The 19,875-nt window shown below is 41.9% G+C and overlaps 1 protein-coding gene across 26 annotated transcripts in view; it reads right to left on the bottom strand.

Moving 5' to 3' along the window:
- The window catches only part of MICAL3 (microtubule associated monooxygenase, calponin and LIM domain containing 3), a 186,026-nt gene that overhangs the window by 41,520 nt on the left and 124,631 nt on the right, over positions 1 to 19,875 (bottom strand). For 19 of the 26 annotated variants that reach the window (XM_081209717.1, XM_081209718.1, XM_081209725.1 and 16 more), the window contains 5 exons: positions 11,540 to 11,735; positions 8,847 to 9,088; positions 5,548 to 5,637; positions 3,954 to 4,091; positions 242 to 304 (listed from right to left, as the gene is read on the bottom strand). In XM_081209717.1, the coding sequence (XP_081065843.1) occupies positions 242 to 304; positions 3,954 to 4,091; positions 5,548 to 5,637; positions 8,847 to 9,088; positions 11,540 to 11,735 (729 nt within the window). The remainder of the gene's footprint in view (positions 1 to 241; positions 305 to 3,953; positions 4,092 to 5,547; positions 5,638 to 8,846; positions 9,089 to 11,539; positions 11,736 to 19,875) is intronic. The other 7 variants (XM_081209736.1, XM_081209729.1, XM_081209724.1 and 4 more) reach the window with 5 other exon arrangements.

Below are 19,875 nucleotides of genomic sequence, written 5' to 3'. Positions count from 1 at the left end.
GGCCTGCCTTGGGAGAGGTTAACGGGGAAGCCTAGTTCATGCAAGAATTAACCATCTCAGTGAGACATGCAGCCTCCTCCCTTCTCCCCAACCCAGCATGCAGTAGCACCAAAGGCATAGATAGCTCCATGGTTAAAAAAGGGCCAGCAGCTGGAACACTAAAATTCCGGGCAAGTGGGAGCACCAGCAGTGGCGGGCAGGGTTACTTGTGAGCTGTAAAACAGAACATCAGCAAAACTACCTCCTGGGACTGCTTCCAGCCACGCCTGCACTGCCTCGTGGCGTATGGAGGGAAGGTCCGATGCTGAATTAAAATAAAATAAAATAATAATAAATTTCAAAGCAACGAAACAAACACTTTGAAAGTGAAAACATCTGAAACGGAAACATCAAGGGAGGGAAACTTCAAGAAGAGCAGACAGACCAAGGAGACACCAAACACAGGGAAGACCAAAGTCGTCCCGCCCCCTGCTCCGAAAGGCGGGGGGTGGGGGGGGAGAAAGATGAAGCATGAATCCTTGAAGCATGAGTAATTGCTGCAGTGGTTTTTGCTACCCACCTGCAAGGAGAGGTGGTGCAAAGATGTTCGTTTCTGATTGCAGATGAATCCTTGTCCGAGCTCTGGATCAATCAAGCCTCACTTAGACTACTGCGGGCCATTTCTTTTCATTCAAATCACAACAGTCCTGCAAAATGTATCCCTTTCCCTATCTGCATTATGTCCCCGTCTCCCTTTGGATGGTTGAACTGATTCTTCAATTCCCATGCATTTAATGCATTAAAGTGTGTGAAGTGCTGTATCAACTTTTCCCAAACTGGTGCCTTCAAATATTTTGGATTACCACTCCCACCAGCTCCATCACAGTGGCAAACGGCCAGTGTTTGTGTGACTTGTAGCTGAACACACCTAGAGGGTGCCAGGTGCAGTCAGGCACTCAATGGCCTAAGTCCAGCACAGAGTTAGGCTTACTTAAACTCAATGATTTCATTGGGTTTATGTATGCCTAAGTGTTGGGTTTAGAACAGTGTCCTCACACCAAAGGCTCTTCAGTTCTCTGTGTCTTCTGCCAAGCTCATCTGTTACAGACTCATTTGATGCCTGCATTACCCAGAGTGCTGTTCCCTATTTCCTAATAGTCCTTCAAAATCATCAGGTTCTTACTTCTCACACCTGACAAAGCCTTTCCTGTAGAACTGTAGACAATACAAAGGAGTGACTTTATGTCTAATTTACCATCTTCTGTATGGTACTCCTTAAGCAAGCCCTAGTCTCTTTTCACCATTCTCTTGTATTTGTTATTTATGTGACAAGGAAGAGTACTTTTATACTAAATTAATCTGTGGACAGTAAAAGCAGCTTACAGTTTATAAAAATCAAGATGGTGAATCGGATAAGAGGAAAGAAAACTCAGAAGATTCCAAGAAGGGCACACAGATTCAGATTCTAGGTCACCAGTGAAAGTTTATGTAACACACTCATGTGGAATAAAGCAAAAACAAACATCTACTTCTGTTATAAAATTTCCTAGGTCCCCAGATTTACTGGCATTCCGAGTTCAATTTTAAATTTTATTTTTCTTTGAGAAATAAGCTCTCGGTGTTTGGGACTGGGCCTTCTCAGTTTTGGCCCTGTAACTTTAGAACCAGGAAAGAACAATTCCCTTGACCTAAAGAGGTTTGCTATAAAAAAAGTTTGAGACTCCCTGAGACAGACAGATCAAATATGCAGTTGGATGATGAAAGGCGTGGCTGAAGACTAACAGCACCTATGTGAGGCTTCCAAAAAAACAGGAGAATTCTGGCTGGGAAAATTATGCAGCCAGAGGTTGAAGGTTAGGCATTTCCTGACATCTGAAATGTGTAGAGAATGAAAAGATAACCTTTCTCTTGCAAAGAGTGTCCACATGACCTACTCTAATTAGAATTTATTTTCAATATAAATCAAACACAGAACATCCATTAAAAGTTAGTTCTATATTAGAGGGAAGACGAGACACTGCAAATCATTTGGAGAATATAACCAAAACTGAACCTAAACGGACTACAGATCCTGACAGCTTTGTAGCAGCAACATGCTGCTCTCTGAATACTAGGCACATGATGAATTCCTGCAGCTGAAGAATTACCTAGAGAGAAGTCTGGAACCCACTGCAAGAGGAAAGTAACAAGCTGCACAGTTATTGTGCAAAGCAATTACTTTATGGGAAGTACCTTAGCAACACAGACCTGGAATGGCATAACAAACATCAGCTCCAGGCAATGGCAAAGGCAGGCACCTCCTGGGAGCTCTGAGCACAGGAAAGGGCCCACTATCCCAACAGCAACAGGTTTGCTTTGCACAGAAAGTCAGAGGCAATGCAAGAGAATTTTCAAGTTTCCACGCCCTGCTTTTTTCTGGTTAACGAGGCCCACAGAGAATGCTTTGTATGGATTTTCCCGCAAATCCTGCATAGAATAAGGAGCATTGAGCAATACCTCTTTCGCTACAGGCAAGATACTTAAAAGCATTCAGTTTCAGCTTTTAAAAGAATTATCCAAGGAAGAAGAATCCAGAACTGTCATAGGCAATATTTGTCTTATACTTAGGACATTTCCCCTAACATTTAAGAAAGAGCAACCTTCTTAAAACTTATTTAGCACTGCATTCTCTATTCTTCTTCAAACATTTCTCAGTCATGCAGTAGATATAAATATATTTAAATAAATGCAAAAGTAAAACTTTCCTCTTCACAACGAATATACTCAACTCTTTCAGATTCTCCAGGCATAATTTGGCTTCTAGGCCTTTTATCGTTCTTGTTACTCTACTCTGGATCCCAAATTCCAACTGAGGTCTCCACAGTACTGATTTTTTTTAATAAAAAAAATGGATTGGCCTTTCTATGTAACTTTCTACACCTCTCTGCTCCTGATATTTAGGGACTTACTTGCTTTCACATTTCTGACTTGCATTAGCCGTCACCACAAGCTCTCACTAGTATAGAACTGCTTCTATCTGCTTTAGGAAGCCCAGAACACTTAAAGGCCTGCTCAAAGGACTGCCTTCCACTATACCCCACATAGGCATACTAGCAGACATCCATCATTGCAACCCTGTTCTCATACTTTTTCACCATTCCATGGCACATTTTCAGGCTCCTTGAAAGCCACTTCCTAAGCCTAGGTGCCAAAACTTCCTTGAACAAGCTTCTCAGAGAGAGGACCATCTCTGGCTATGATATCTTTATTAAGTTCAGAGCACCGGGGAAAGTAAGACACAGCAGGAAGTGCCAACAGCCTCTCTTCCACTCAGCCTCAGCAAGGGTGGGATCACCTTTCTTATCTTCCGTCCACTTTAAGATTAAGACACTTCTGCTCATATTGAAGCTGGTTGAAAGAGGAAACCAAGACAATTCCTGCTCTCATATCCTCCTCTGTACCTGGAGCCTAGTAGGGCACTTAGCACCTAGTAGGGTTCCTTAAATCTTCTCCTTCCTACCTAATGTTAAGCAAAACCGTATCAGATACCAACTGTATTGCCACAAAAGGAGCTGACATTGTACTATCTTAAGAAAATTGGCACTTCTTGCTTTTAGACAAAATTTGAGATCCACACAGCTCTAAGTTGTGGACACAAAGAATAACAATTTGTTTTCAGAGTTAAATAAAATTCCGCTAAGACTTCCTGCTAAACCATGCCAAGGGTCTATCAAGTCCTGCATTCAGATCTTTCTCCTGCTACAATTAGATCCTTATAAGTAGGAGAGCATCAGAACGTAAATGTAACCAGGGATGCAAGCCTGGAAGATTTCCTTTTGATGGCCTTTGTAAGCAACAACAAACGGAGACCAACCTGAAATGAACATTGCTAAAAGTGACATTAAGACATTTGAGAGTTGGCCTTTCTGGAGATACAATCAATAGGGAACAAATGTCCTTGTGATGGAAGGGGTCAACGCAGCAGACACGTTTACCTCTGGAGGTGGAGGACTTAGAAGTAGGGCCCAGTTTTTCCTCCTCCTCTTTCTGACGGATGTGTGTCCAATGCACATCTGCCAAGATCTCCAGTGGATCAATCGGATTTACTATCTGCTGCAGCCTCAGGTTTCCAGCTAGCAGACAAGAGGCCAATGGTGGATCATGTTGATGGAGTGGCAAGGGATAAAAGGGAGGAAAAAGAGAGGGAAGGAAAAGGAGCACACACAATAGGAAAGAAATGCAGGGAAAGGGAGGGAAAAATGAAAGAAGTTACTTGCGGAGATCAGCTGGCAAAAGAAGACAGGTAAAATTCAGCATCATGCATGTATATGCTCCCCTCCAGACTCACTCGCCCTCTCCCACACATGCACAGACAGGACTGCAGTTTGGAAATTCCACTCCATGCCAAAAATGGTTCAATGGTGCATATTATTAATCAAGAATTCACCATCTCTAAGTTTTCCTTTTAAGTATTATTATAGGAAAAAGTCACAGTCTGTTAGTAACTGGATATCCATGTTCATAGAAAAGTACACAAACCTGCACTTTTTAGCATTCTTTGCTTAATACTAAGAAAGCCCAGGAAGATGACATTACAGAATGATTTATATATATAAAAGTGACTTCTGTGTTCCCCCTTCTTTTCTAGACAAAAGCATTTCAAAAAGTAACATGACTGTCCTATTTTTAATTAATACCTTTCTAATTTGACACAAATTGAGTTATAAAACTGAACTGTGAAAGGAAAAATGCTATTCAGAAGTGAGTGATGAATCCTGGTGGCCACATGGCACCTTGTGCTGTCAAGTCCCCTTGATGCAAGTCCTTGGGTAAGTAGAGTTAGTGTTTATACCACATCACACAGCATTAGGAGTTAGAAGGGTGAGTTTCAACCAGCAAGAATTAAGAGTAGAAGGGAAATTTATAGAAACCTAGCAAGGCTTCCAAAGAGCAGGCCTCACCCTATCATCCCAAACTGTACCTTCTTATTCTGAATGCATTTCACCATTCCCAATGTCACTTGGCTAGTTAAGAGACCTTAAATGAACATTTCTCCAATGGGAATTTGTGTGTGTGTGAGAGAGAGATACAGATGTTTATCTGAGGGCAGCTAATTAGCCTTGTTAACAGTCATTACTCCTGTGTCCTTTATCTGATTTGTACAATAATAACTGAAACTGCATATAAAGCACTGAAGCTTTTTGTTTCAGTGTATCATGTATTCTGCAAAAAAGGAACAAAAGGAATATGGTTCATGAGATAAAGTAGGCATCTCAGCACCTTTCACAGTCTTCCCAGAGAATCAAAGCAGAAATAGGAACAGAAGATGGGCAGGCGCATCCTCTCTTTGATCACAGAAGTCTTTAATCAGACACACAGATGTTGCATTCAATGCAAGAAAGCAAACAAACAGAATTTGAGCTGTAAATTTACAGGTTTTGTTCGCTCCTTATCTGGAAGTTAACAGTAATTCTCAATTACAACTAATTTGGTGAAACAACTTTTAAAAAAATATGTTGCTTCGTGTGAAGCCTGCTCTTTGTAAAATGCCCCCCCCCTTTAGGGGAGGTGATGACAATGTGAGGGTACCTTTAAATGTACCCGTGTCCTCTTCATTTGAGAGACGTTGAAGCCAGAGGCCTTGCTGAAGTTCTCTCTCCCAAGGGTAATACTCTCCCTCTACAGCAGGGGGAGTCACACATCAACAAATAGCATTGATACAGAAATTAGAGCAGAACAAAGAAAAAGAGAAGGACAGAGAATCAGAAAGAACACAGGGGTGTTTTAGGGAAATCCAGAAAGGTTCAGGACTGCTTCACCTATAAGAAACCTTACACAGATTTCACTTACGTGTACAGAATTAAATGCAATGCATAGGGACACCACCCCATATGATGAATACCTGTCTACTTTGTTGTGTGTGCCTGTTGCAAAAAACTCTTTCCTTCTTCATGATAGGTATATATAAATTAATCACAGCTATATTTAGGGTTACAAGTAATTTCCTTGCCAAAAAGCAATATCTGTTCAGGGGAAAAAAAATCATGCTTGAAAATGCTCTTCTGTTCCAAGGCATTCATCAACTAAATTTCTTTCTGATGTGCAAATTTAAGTGAGCTGGTGGTAAAGGAATTCTGAGAACTTCACATTTGTAAACCTGCTTGAAGCAGAAGGTGCCGGATTATCTGTCTCCAAGATGCAACTTTACAATATTCAGGTACAGAAATATTTTGTAGTGATAACTCCAACAGCAAGTTCCTTGGTCTGTTTAATAGCACAATTGAAGCTGCCTTGATCTCTGTTGTCTTTAACTCATCAATGGCCTTTACTGAAAAGGCACTTTGTTCTTAAACAGGTGCTGCAAGAGATCTGTGAGTTCTCTGGCAAAGGAGGCCCATTTTGAAAGCTGAACTCCTCATTTGGAAGAGCCCCACCCACCAAAGATTTATGTCTGATGAAACTGATCAGGTACCAGCCACCACGACAAAAAAGTGACTTGAGCAGCAAAGCCTTCTATCTCCACAAACAATCCTCAAAAGTAATTTAAAATGCCAACACCCTATAAATCCCTGAAGACTGAATATTATGCAGATTTATGGTTCCCAAACCTTTCAATAACTGAGACACCTGCCTGTTCTGATCTGTAACTGATACTCCCTTAAGCAGTTAATGCAGAACTGTTGCCATTAGATGCAAGCATGAGTATCTACACATAACACTTTTTGTGACTCACTCTTGATTTCCCAACTACCTTAGGTGGTAATCCCTAGTTCAGACATGTGGTTTTCCACCCCCAATTAATCCAGTCATAAAGGAGCTGAGGAGGGGGGGGGGGAATCCAATTTTTGATCCAAGTGCAGACCCCTATATAACTAAAAGCAGGGGTCCTTCTGGTCTGGAAGCAAAGCTTTGTCCAACCTTTCTGCTATTCACAGGCCTTTGCTGCTGGCTCCTAGTTCTGAGCTGTGATAGACTCTAAACCTATGCAAACACATCCAAGGCCAAATAAATACAGCCTCTGAACATTTCATCACCAACAGCCACAGAAACATGCCAAACTTTTCACTTAACCTATTTACTGAATCACAGTTCCAGCCCTGACTTGCCTCTTCACCCTGCTACTGAACTACTTCCTTGGCCTGCAGGCAAATCAATCTTTCATTACTTCCCTAACCCTGGCAATGAACCTTTGAGCTCACCCAGCTGCCATCATGTAGGATCATAAAAAGCTACCTGTAGAGCATTTATCCATCTAGCTCAGTATAGCCTACATTGTCTGATGGTAGCTCTCCAGGGTTTCAGTCAGGTCTCACCCAGCCCTACCCAAAACTGCCGGGGATTGAGCCCAGGGTGTTTTTGCATGCAAAACGTGCATTGTACAATTAAGCTTTGGCTCTTCCCCAAGCCTTTTGTTATGGAGGAGTACCTGCCTGTCGAACAGGCTCCTCAAATTATAACTCTGTTTTAAGCCTGAATGCAACGCATGACAACTGGGATGCTGCAAGGTTCTGTCTTGGGCCCAGTGTTGTTCAATATCTTTATGAATGACTTGGATGTAGGTATGGAGGGGATACGCATCCAATTTGCAGGTGACTCAAAACTGGGAGGGGCAGCCAATGCTGCAGAAGACAGAATGGGGATTCCAGATGACCTCAACAGATTGCAGACCTGGGTCATAACTAACAAAATGAATTTCAGTAGGGACCAATGTAAAGTTCTACACCTGGGCAGGAAGATCCAGGTGCACAAATGTAAGATGGGTGACACCTGGATTGCAAATAGTACATGTGAAAAGGATCTAGGGGTTTTAGTAGACCACAAGTTTCGTAGGAGTCAACATGCAGCAGCAAAAAAGGAAGAAAGCTACTTCTATTCTAGGCTGCATCAACAGAAGCACAGTGTCCCGATCAAGGGAAGTCACTAGTCCTGCTCTATTCTGCTTTGGTCAGACCACACCTGAAGTACTGTGCCCAGTTCTAGGCACCACAATTTAAGAAGGATAATGACAAGTTGGAACGTGTGCAGAAAATGGTGACTAAGGTGAGCAAGGGTCTGGAAGCCAAGTCTTATAAGGAATGATTGAGGAAATGTGGTATGTTTAGCTTGCTAAGGAGAGACTGAGAGGAGATACGATAACCATCTTCAAATATCTAAAGGGCTGTCACATGGAGGATGGAGCACGCTTGTTTTCTTCTCCTCAGGAGGATAGGACATGAACCAGTGGATTCAAGTTACAAGAAAGGAGATTTTGACTAAACATCAGGAAGATCTTTCTGACAGTTAAGAGCTGTTCGACAGTGGAATAGACTCTCACAAGAGGTGGTGGACTGTTATTCCTTGGAGGTGTTTAAACAGAGGTTGGATGGCCACCTGTCATGTATGATCTTGCTGAAATTCCTGCATTGCAGGGGGTTGGGCCGGATGACCCTTGGGGTTCCTTCCAATTCTATGTTGATTCCCAGACGTAAATTTGCAGACTGAAAAATGAAAACCTGGAACAGTGTTACAGAGATGAAAACCAGAGAGAGCGAGAGAGCAAGATAAGTTAGAGAAAATACAATTTTAATAACTGCCAACTTGATGAAGACCACCACCTCGGGCCCAAATACTTCTTCTAAAGCTTTTCCTTGGGACTTCCCAGTAGTCCGTAAACACGAGTCTCCAGCAGGTTTGCAGTCTTTGCACTGACTTCCAAGTTTTCCAAAAGAAATGGGAGATGCACTTTATATTTGATTATCTATTCTGTATGATGGCAATCTGTGATCAATATGCCAGCCTGGGCTCCTTCAGGATCAATGGCAAGATATAAATTGAATAGCATTGAAAAATAAAATTAATATACATATCCGAATCCATATCATGAGAAGCAATCAAAACTATCTACTAACCTTCACTAGAGACTTCTTCCTCTTCTTCCCCCTCCTCCTCCTCTTCTTCTTCTTCCTCTTCCTCCTCTGCTTCATTGTCATGATTCTTCTCTGTGTCCAGCTCTTCCTCACTCTTGCCCTTCAGCATGGCATGGATCCGCACAGCCTCTTTCCAAGGCACACCACCCAGGTCAGAAGTGGGCTGCTGTGGCTGTTCCTCCTCCTCCTCCTCCTCCTCCTCTTCCATCTCAGATTCTGAACTACTGCAGAGGAAAATCAGGAAAGTTAGTAGATGATACTTCAACTGGGTTTCCCCCCCTGTGCGTACAAGCAGATGATTGTTTTAAAATAACCATAGCCAACAAAACTGCCTCAAACCAGGTCAGAATATTTGTCCATCTATTCCAGGAGTGGGGAACTTTCGGCCCATAGACCAATCTTGGCCTGCAAGCGAGTCCACGAGGCCACTTTCCCACAACCACTGCCACATGTTCCCCACCCCTGCTCTTGACTATGACAGAATGGGGTCATTCAAAACAGAACTGAATCAGAATTTAGCACTGAAACACAACCTACATGTCAATTGTTGAGGGGTTTTATTTCCCACTCCCAGTTTGCAGCCAATTTGAGGTCTCTGTGGTCCCTTATTCCAAAGTGAAAAAGAGCCAGTCATGAGAGGAAGGTAACTAGTGCCCCCCCCCCCACTCAGACACAATCAGCATCAATGGAATGACAGCCTCTTTCATTTCAGCACACGCCTTACTGAGGAATGATCCCATTAGAAGAAGAAAACAACATTTAATCTTTATAGGCCTGTTACATATTCCTCTTAGAAAAGCAAGCTCCTCCTCTCCTGGAGGCTAAATCAACAGGAATTCACCCTTCTTTTGTCATATGTTTTACCCTTTCCCCCTATCCATTTTTATTGGACAAAGTCCAGCAGGAAATTCTCCAGTACAAAAAATATTTGAAAAGATTAGGAGGTACATATCTCCAACTCATTTCACTTAGAATTGTAGCAGCAAAAGTATACACTAAATTTATCTCATTTTTCTTTTGTTTGTTCCCTGGCAAAAATATTGTTACTTTTGTTGCAATTAAGAATAGCAGTGGGATTCTGTCTTTATTCACACAAACTGTGAAACCTTCCATTTGTTGCTTAGCCATCTATTTTCACAAAAGACGTGGGAACAGGTTTTTCACAACTTTTTAAAACCAGGCTGTTAAGTGAAATTATGGGCAAACTTCAGAAATGCATAATCCTTTTGGGAATTTTATCTAGACAAAGAAATGTTCGTTGTGATTTTCTCAACTCCTAAGAATGTGTTTTTCCAAACATTTGTGTTAAGAATTATTTTTTAAAAACAGCTTTTTATTTCAGTACATTGCCTGACAGATAGCTAGGCCCTCAAGGAGGAATGTTGGCTTTGCTTTGTTGGAAGAAGGAAAAAAGTCAGTTTTATGTTTACTGACACTTAAAAATAGTATGCAACTCCCAGTCAAAGTGCAGAACACATGCTCAAATTACAAAAAAAAGTGGAATTCAGGTTCTTTCTTCTAAAATATTTCTTTTAAAGCAGAAAGGATCCTAGTGCAAGCTGTGTTCAAGTGGAAGAAAAGTGAGGTGAAGCTGCTTAACCCCTTTCCACCTTGAGAGGACTTTGTCCAGAAAGATGACCTGTAAATGCCTTTAAAAATGATAAACTAAAGTTTCCCTTCAGCTAAAAATCATATTCCCCAAGTTCCTTTTCCACTCACAGTGGATGGAGGGGGAGAGAACAAGGCCCAGCCGGTCACATCTCTCAGGACTAGGCACCTTCAAGCACACTTTGGCTTGCAAACTGGCTTATGATGCAATTTGTCTTATCTGATTATTTTGCATGGATATGGTTGTTATTTCAATAGTAACTTCTTCCTTTTTTTGTTCTGTTTCATTGCACTTTGTATTACTGCAAGTTTTACTTCAAGTTTTTTAAAAGGTTTGAAAGTTATCTGTTCTCTGACTGGCCTATTCCTGCTTAGTGCTTTTTGGCTTGGCTTGTGGTTGTTAGAACTGTGAAATGTATTTTAACTAGCTGGCTGAGAATGTTTTGGCTTCTGTCTAATGTAGTGCTAAGTGCCCCATAAGCACAAGAATTCCTGCTTGCACAACATACCTCCAGAATTTCCCAGACACAGCCGGTATTCGGCTCTCTTAAACAGCATTTGGGCAGAAAATCGCTGAAACGTCTGTGAAAATCTGGACATATGGCAGCCCATGTTGGAAGTGGAGATTTTTCCAAATTTCATTAAAAGTTGCTCAGAAACTTTGGCAGAAAAGAAAAAGCTCAACAACTTTTGTGTCCAGATTTCCACTTTTTGAAATACGGCAACCCTAGCGCAATGAGACTTCCTCCCTTCTCTCCTCTGCACCCCATAAATTTGTTCTGGGGGGTCCCCCAACCCTCCAGAGTAGATTTGGAGAGGGCATACGGCATATGCAGGTGGAGGAGAGGGGAGAAAGTCCTGTTGCACATGTGAGAATCCCTATTCAGCGTTGTACTGCATTTGATACAAGCCTTATTGGTTTTTAAGGGGGAAACTCTGAGCCTTTTTGTATTATTGACATTTTTTTAAACTTCTACTCTTTCAAGCCACCTTGAACAGGCATTCTTTAGAAAGGCAGCCAAGTCATATTTTAAATAAATTAAGGCTTTTTAAAAAAGAAAAATAACCTGCTGGGTACATCCTCTTCTGTTCCTTTGTCTAGCACGCTGCTCAGGTTGTGCTCTGCCAAGGTCTCCTCAGGGACTTCTTCCAACTCCTCTTCCCGTTGTACCGAGAGACGGTAATTCTCCAGTTCAATCCGCTCTGGTGTGCCACGCAGTCTCTTTGCAATGCTGGGTTCCTCTACGCCATTTACACTGGGAACTGGGGAACAAAAATTAACAGGGGGGAAAGAGCATTATGAGCATTGAACCGGACTGTGAAAGTATTGTATTTGTTTCCATCAATGAGCAAAATTTGATTCTGGTTGATTCTCCTAATAAGAGATTTGACCATGAAAACTGCTACTAAAAAGCAGGATTTGAAAAGAACTAATAAGAGGGAATTTCTGCTTTGTTTCTGGAAAATGTCTACCTTATATTGACAACGTAAGAGGTGTAGGCTTAATTCACACATGTGGCCCAGTGAGGAGACTGTTGGGCAGAGCAACCACCTCCAAGGAGAAAACTGAAGAAGAACCCCTTTCTTTGCTATGCTGCATTTCTTTCTACTAGAGTTCAATTGTTGTTGCTGTATTTTTTAAACCTAGGGGAGCATTCAAAAATGGTATACAAGTCTTCTCTCCCACCTCAGTCTGTTGCATGCATATATATGTTTATGCTCATTGGTTTGGATTAGGGTTGCCAGACAACCGCTGTTCTTGGGGACAGTCCCCGGATTTGCAAATCTGTCCCCGAACAAAATCCGTCGTCATAATATCCCCAGATTTGCAAATCCGTCCCTGGGAAGCATGGCAGTGGCAGCCTCAGCAGCCTGGAGCCAGTCTCTTAGTGCAGTTGGCTCTGGCTGGCTTCAGGAACTGCTCGCTGCTCACTGCCATGGCACCCGCCATTTTTCCTGCACCACGACAGCGAGCAGCTCCTGAAGCCAGCCAGAGCCAACTGCACTACCAGGCTGGCACCTCCTGGCAACAGCTGCCCGCCCGTGACTCCCAAGCCTCCCCTGATCTGTCAAAACAAAGGGGGAAGGGGGAAGGAGATCAGGGTAGGCTCCGGAGTCACGGGCGCGAGGAACGCCGTTGCCCAGTCTCTGCGCATTTATGTTTCACAGGGTGCAAAAGAAGGGCTTTACACCTTTATACAATATGCATGTGTGCTTGGGCCCAGGGTCTTTTGCTTCACCATCCCCACTACTGACTCCCAGATTAATTTTAAAAAATCTGGTAACCATAGTTTGGGTTAATAAATACGGAACTGCTATCACTTCTTCCCTCATTTCTCACTTATTAACATGGACGAGAATCCTCTTTTAAAATCTAAACAGAGCACTGAGTGAATCATTAACTACCCTTACTATGAAAAAGATGACCAATCAAAGCTTATTCATATTTTTGTCCATTTTCGTAGGTATTTGCACCAGAGCTATGAAGGGTAAATAATAATAAAATCATAGAACCATAGAATTGTAGAGTTAGAAGGGACCATGAGGGTCATCTAGTCCCATCCCCTACTATGCAGGAATCTCAACATGATAGATAGTCATCTAACCTCTGCTTTAAAAAACTCTAAGAAAGGAGAGTCCACCACCTCTCATAACGATGATAAAAACCACCATCGTCAGCACCACCGTAACTAGACTCTGCCAAAATCGAGTTTTGTCATTTCCCAACAACAAACTTATAGAACCAGGAGGCCTAGTCTGGAAATGTGGTCTATCAATCTTAGCTTACATAGCAAATGCAAAATGAATTTTGGGTAATGAAAGTGCATTGGGTGATGCAGGAACCAAGATTTTAAAAGTCAGTGAATCTCAACTCCTGTCCCCAAATTTTCAGGGGCTTAATATTAATGTGACATTTCAAAACAGACTGCATAATGACCAAGTTCACATTTGCACTAGCATTTAAATTTTAACAACTGCTTCTGTTTTGATCTGTTCCATGTTTCTAGCAACAGGACTATAAAATTCAGAGCAGGAAGACAACAGGCATAGGACATGATACAAGATTTTGTTAAGTGTTAGGGCCCTGGCAAAACTGTACTGCACTGCAATGACCCCACTGCAATTATATGCCTGTTTCCAGAGCACATAAAAAGGGGACTGTTGGCAGGATATGTAGTTACTGGAGTATTTTTACCATTCCAGGAAGAAGCAATAATTAGTTCAAGTTTAAGACGTTCATAACACAACGATGGTTAGCAAGAAATGAGGTTAGTTTTAGAAACAAACTGGATAAATAGTCCTGTTAATGTTCATTTGATAAAGGTAAGTTTAACTGTTGATAACTGGAGTTAAATACTTATAGTTAGGATCACATTTCTATAATAGGGTAACATGATTGTTTAAAATGGCTTAGTCTGTAGGTTGATTTTTATATTATAATCTATGGCTATTTTTGTGTGTGTTAAAAAAATAATTTCATAATATATGAATTGATTTTAGATGTCAACACAGTAGACACTTATATCTTACTCAGGCTCCGTTACCACAACAAACATATACCAAATAACCTAGTTATGATTTACATAAATCTTTCAATACTGAATAGTGTAGTTGATTCCAAAAGACATTTATGGTTTAAAAGTGTTACACACTTAATGGAAAGGGCATAGCTCACTGGTAGAACATATGTTGTGCTTGCTGAAGATTCCAGTTTTAATCTACATGTCCAGTTAAAAGGACCACTGTAACAGATTTCTGAAAGTCCCAATAACTTGGGAGAGATCCTGATAGTTTGAGTGGGCAACATTGGCCCAATCTGATTAGTTGTAAGACAGATTTATATGACTACCGTAAGTTTTGCACTCTGGGCAAGTTACAACAGCAACCATCCAACAGGGTTGTTGCAAAGGCAAACTGAGAAGACAGTATTTAGTAGTTTTATATGAAAAAGTATTCAGTATACAACCTCACTATCCATCAAGCCATCCACCACCAAAGGAAGTTAAATAATTGGCACATTTACTATTAAAGTCAAGCAGATACAGTACCACTATTACACCAGTATTGCATACAGATGCGTCACTTAAAAGTTCTATTATCCTGCTGCATTATTTTATGGGTAAATGTGCCAATATGGCAGTTAAAAAAATCTGGTTGTAAGATGTAAACATCCTTAAATAGACAAGTGTTTTATTCCTCAACAGTTTTATGTTTTGGAAGCATTTGGCGATGAGCAGTACACAGATCAACCAAAAGGAGCTGTTTTTCATAAGTGTGCAGCCCGCTTAGCTGTTTTGTGAAAGCTGACAGAAGATTTATTTATTTCAATCCTTGACCGAGCCAACTTCTTGGTAGAAGGAATGCCAGGGACAGAGATAACATCACTCCTCTGACATGTCCTTTGGCTTTTCCCCTTGTATAGAATGTTCCTAAAATAATCTCCATTTTCTGTGACTTTTTAAAAAATTAAGCAAACTGACAGCTATTTGTCTGAACACCACCCCCGCCCATAAAGTCAACCATAATTCCCCATTGCAATTTTGACAAAACAAATCAGGGACTGACTGGGTTGTTGCCTCCTTTGCAATGGTTCTGCAGTGAGGGTAGGAAGCTACTCAGCAACTACTGTTTCTGTGAGGTGCATGGATTAGGATGGGCAGAAAGTCTGAACATACATAAGCATTTATACTACACTTTATGCTGGCTGAAGCTGACGGGCGTTGTAGACCAAAATAGCTGGAAAGTGCCAGGTTAGGGAAGTCGGTGTTAGAGGCCTCATGAACTTTGTCCAGGATCTTAAGGGCTGAGCAGCTAATTTTGTCAGTACCAAGTAGACTTTAAACTTGTTCGTAAATGGCAGTAGAATGTGAAACACAATAAACTGCTTTTGAGAATAAGAAGGGGGGGGGTTCAGAAGCAATTTGCAATCTAGCCCCCCCCCCAAATTAGCTGTTTAAAAAAACAATGAAGTCTACATGGTTTTCTACAGTGTAGGAAGAGGAATACTGGATAATTTGCTGTAGATCAGCAAGAGCTTATGACTCCCAGTTGTTCAATAACCACAGCAAAAATTTTCCCACCCCACAAAGGTGGCAATTAGAATCCCTGACCTGTACTCAGAAGTATATTGTCAATTGCATATGCAAATTACCCCAGTGTCTGGGGTGGGTAAGTAGGTAATTGGCTCTGCCATTTTGTTTCTAGCTCTGCCCTTCAGTGATTATTTTGTGCCTGGCTCCAGTTGACAGAACTCAGCATTTCAGGGGGTTTTTTAAAGTAGATCTCATAAGACTTCCCATGCTCGGTTGAAGTGTTTCTTTCTTTTAACCCTAGCCATTCTCTCTGTAATCCTTACAACAAATCTATAATATATGCCAGTGTTATCTATATACAGTGGTACCTCGCAAGACGAATGCCTCGCAAGACAAAAAACTCGCTAGACGAAAGGTTTTTCCGTTTTCGATTTGCCTCGCAAGACGAAATTTCCCTATGGGCTTGTTTCGCAAGACGAAAACGTCTCGCGGCTTTGTTTCCTTTGTCTAAAAACAAAGACATGTTTTGTTTATAAAGTTAATTTATTTTCCCTTCAATTTTTGAACTGCTCTTTACAGTATGTGTGACTTTAAAGAGCAGTTAATAAACTGTTGTTGTACCACATTTGGCTTTGTTTCGACTTTTTTTGACCATAGGAACGCATTAATTGATTTTCAATGCATTCCTATGGGATTTCGTGCTTCGCAAGACGAAAAATTCGCTAGACGACAAAAATTGCGGAACGAATTAATTTCGTCTTGCAGGGCACCACTGTACTGTAGACATGGAGGTGGGGTAGGGCGAGATCTGAGAAGGTAACGGCTTGCATGGTGGAACCAGGGACATTCTTTTTCACAGCTCAATCTTTTAGCCATTATACTTGGAATCTGGGAATACATTATAGTCGGGGAATATATTAATAGTCGGGGAATCAGAAGTAGAAATCAGCATTTGGTATCTGATGTGGAAGCCACTGAGACAAGCCTTAGTAGAGAGAAAACAAGCCCTCAGAGAATCTAACCACAGAACTGCAAAGTGAACAGGTCAAACTTTGCAGCTTCAGACCAGGCCACTGTGTTTGATAGATCGGTCACAGGAAAGCAAGAAAAGCTATTAAGAGAATTCTTAAATGAATTTTCTTAGATCTTTCAGGATCACACTTCAAAATGACCTTGACAGATTAGAGAGCTGGGCCAAAACAAACAAGATGAACTTTAACAGGGAGAAATGTAAAGTATTGCACTTGGGCAAAAAAATTGAGAGGCACAAATACAAGATGGGTGACACCTGGATTGAGAGCAGTACATGTGAAAAGGATCTAGGAGTCTTGGTTGACCACAAACTTGACATGAGCCAACAGTGTGACGCGGCAGCTAAAAAAGCCAATGCAATTCTGGGCTGCATCAATAGGAGTATAGCATCTAGATCAAGGGAAGTAATAGTGCCACTGTATTCTGCTCTGGTCAGACCTCACCTGGAGTACTGTGTCCAGTTCTGGGCACCACAGTTCAAGGAGGACACTGACAAACTGGAACGTGTCCAGAGGAGGGAAACCAAAATGGTCAAAGGCCTGGAAACGATGCCTTATGAGGAATGGCTAATGGAGCTGGGCATGTTTAGCCTGGAGAAGAGGAGGTTAAGGGGTGATATGATAGCCATGTTCAAATATATAAAAGGATGTCATATAGAGGAGGGAGAAAGGTTGTTTTCTGCTGCTCCAGAGAAGCGGACACAGAGCAATGGATCCAAACTACAAGAAAGAAGATTCCACCTAAACATTAGGAAGAACTTCCTGACAGTAAGAGCTGTTCGACAGTGGAATTTGCTGCCAAGGAGTGTGGTGGAGTCTCCTTCTTTGGAGCTCTTTAAGCAGAGGCTTGACAACCATATGTCAGGAGTGTTCTGATGGTGTTTCCTGCTTGGCAGGGGGTTGGACTCGATGGCCCTTGTGGTCTATTCCAACTCTATGATTCTATGATTCCCCCCCCCCCCCATCAGACCTATCAGGGCTTTTTAAAAAGGATCATTTTGTAGCATGCTGAGCAAAACTATGCACAAACACAATTAGTTTGCATATATTGCCCTCTTTTGAATTATTTGTTTTGCTTGTGCTGCTGGGCGCAGGAACGGAAGCCCCACAATACTGACCACAGGGCTTCCTGCTCAGTCCCACCTCTGGAATCCAATATTTTACAAGCACTGCTCTTTTCCCCATATACTTTGAAGCCCAAAAGGTTCTGCTGGAAGTAAATTGTCAGGATGTTCAGTTCTGTGCTAAACAATTCTGGTATTGACTACTTTCCACCCATTGGGACGGGGACAAATACTTTGGGTTAGAGGGAACTTCCATATTTTTCCTTGGTGATCCATTGTTTGGCTGTAATCATCAATTAACAGTATGATTGTTTCTCCATTCCTTTCTCTCAAAACACCTCCGTAACTGGCTAGCATTTTTCAGTTTCTACCATGGCTGACAAGAACTACAGCTCAGTGATAAAGCACATGCTTCACATGCAGATGGTTCCAGGGTCAATCTCTGGTATCCTCAGTTAAAGGATCAGAAAGCAGGTGAGATGGGAAAGTTTTTTGCCTGTGACCATGAAGAGATGCTGTCAGAGGAGACAGTGCTAAGCAAAAGGGACCAATGATCTGGCAAAGGAGCCACATGTGTTCCTAAATCATAACCTGATAAACTCCGGTCAAGTTATGTTGCTTTGAAATCATTGGCTTCAACAAGTGTCCAATCTAATGCATTCAATCAGGGCAGCTGCCAAATAAAACTATCAATGGCTGCATTTACATCAGAAGCATTATAGAAGCTTCCAATCCCTTGATTAATTAGAATACATAAGGCATTCTTTTTTTAAAAAAGGTCAATAGATGTCAGGAATACATTGTGCTTTTTAAACACATAGCAGCTAAGTAAATATCAGTGTGCACAATTCTATTCTGTAAGGTTGCCAGAGGCATCCAGAAAATATTGAATTCCATAAAAATCAACAAAGCTTTGTTGAGAAAGGTCACCTTCATCATCTTGTGATTTCAAAAAAACTGAGCCAAATCCCAACGAAGGTACAATACCAAGAGATAGCTCTTGGAACTCTGACCAGCCCACCATCTCTTCTCCAGTCATTCTCTCCTCCCCCCCCCCCCGCCCCGGACCACACCTGTAACTCATTTAATTTTCTTGGATGTTTTTACCTGGTTGGTATGTTAAACTCTCATGACTCATTTGCCTGGATGGAGAAGAGTGTTTGATGTGTGTAAAACTACACTACTGTGCCAAGTTGTTGTTGTTGTTTATTTATACCCCGCCTATCTGGCTGGGTTTCCCCAGCCACTCTGGGCAGCTGCCAACAGATTAAAAACAGAATAAAATATCACACATTAAAAACTTCCCTAAACAGGGCTGCTTTCAGATGTCTTCTAAAAGTTAGGTAGTTGTTTATTTCCTTGACATCTGGTGGGAGGGCATTCCACAGGGTGGGCGCCACCACCAAAAAGGCCCTCTGCCTGGTTCCCTGTAACCTCACATCTCGCAGTGAAGGAACTGCCAGAAGGCCCTCAGCGTCTGGTCAGAACGATGGGGGTGGAGACGCTCCTTCAGGTATACTGGGCTGAGGCTGTTTAGGGCTTTAAAGATCAACACCAACACTTTGAATTGTGCTCGGAAACGTACTGGGAGCCAATGTAGGTCTTTCAGGTTTCGGCAGCCACTTCCAGTCACCAGTCTAGCTGCCTAGCCTAGTTAAAATTATTCTGTCCATTTTTGCTTCTGATTACACCGGTCACTGGCATATAACTTGCAGAAGGTTGACTAGAAGGATAAGTAACACTTGGGCTGAAAAATGTCCCCCAACCCCTAGTGTACACAAACACCACTTTTATTTTCAGGTACCCACAGAATCACCCAGGAGCAAGATTGTCAGAACATGTGAGATGCCATGTTCTTATTTGGGTTTTCTTGAAGCCTATCTGTGTAGTGCAGGGAAGGAGAACTTGTGGCCTCCAGATCTCGTTGTACCACAACTCACATTAGCCCCAGTGGTAAGGGATAGTGGAAGGTGTAATCTAACATCATTTGGAGAGCCACAAGTTTTCCATTCTTGGTAAAGGGGCTACTGGCCCCTGTGATTGGGAATTCTGATGGCACAGGGTTCCTGATCACAATGAGGAGCAAGCACATTTAGTTGAATACACTTACAATTCTCCTGAAATTCTTCTTCCCACTCAGTGTAAGTAGGTGTGTGTGGAGGGGAAGCACACACATCACCACATGGATAGATTTTAGGAACATCTGAAGAGGGTCTATGTGCAGCACTGCTTTGCTATATCATCATCCTGTCTTTGACTACCATAAAGTCCCCTA

This window comes from Podarcis bocagei (genome assembly GCF_964188305.1).
Source record: "Podarcis bocagei genome assembly, chromosome: 10".
Taxonomy (NCBI): Eukaryota; Metazoa; Chordata; class Lepidosauria; order Squamata; family Lacertidae; genus Podarcis; species Podarcis bocagei.
Note: the sequence above shows the minus strand (reverse complement) of the source record. Positions and strands in the feature narration are given on the sequence as shown.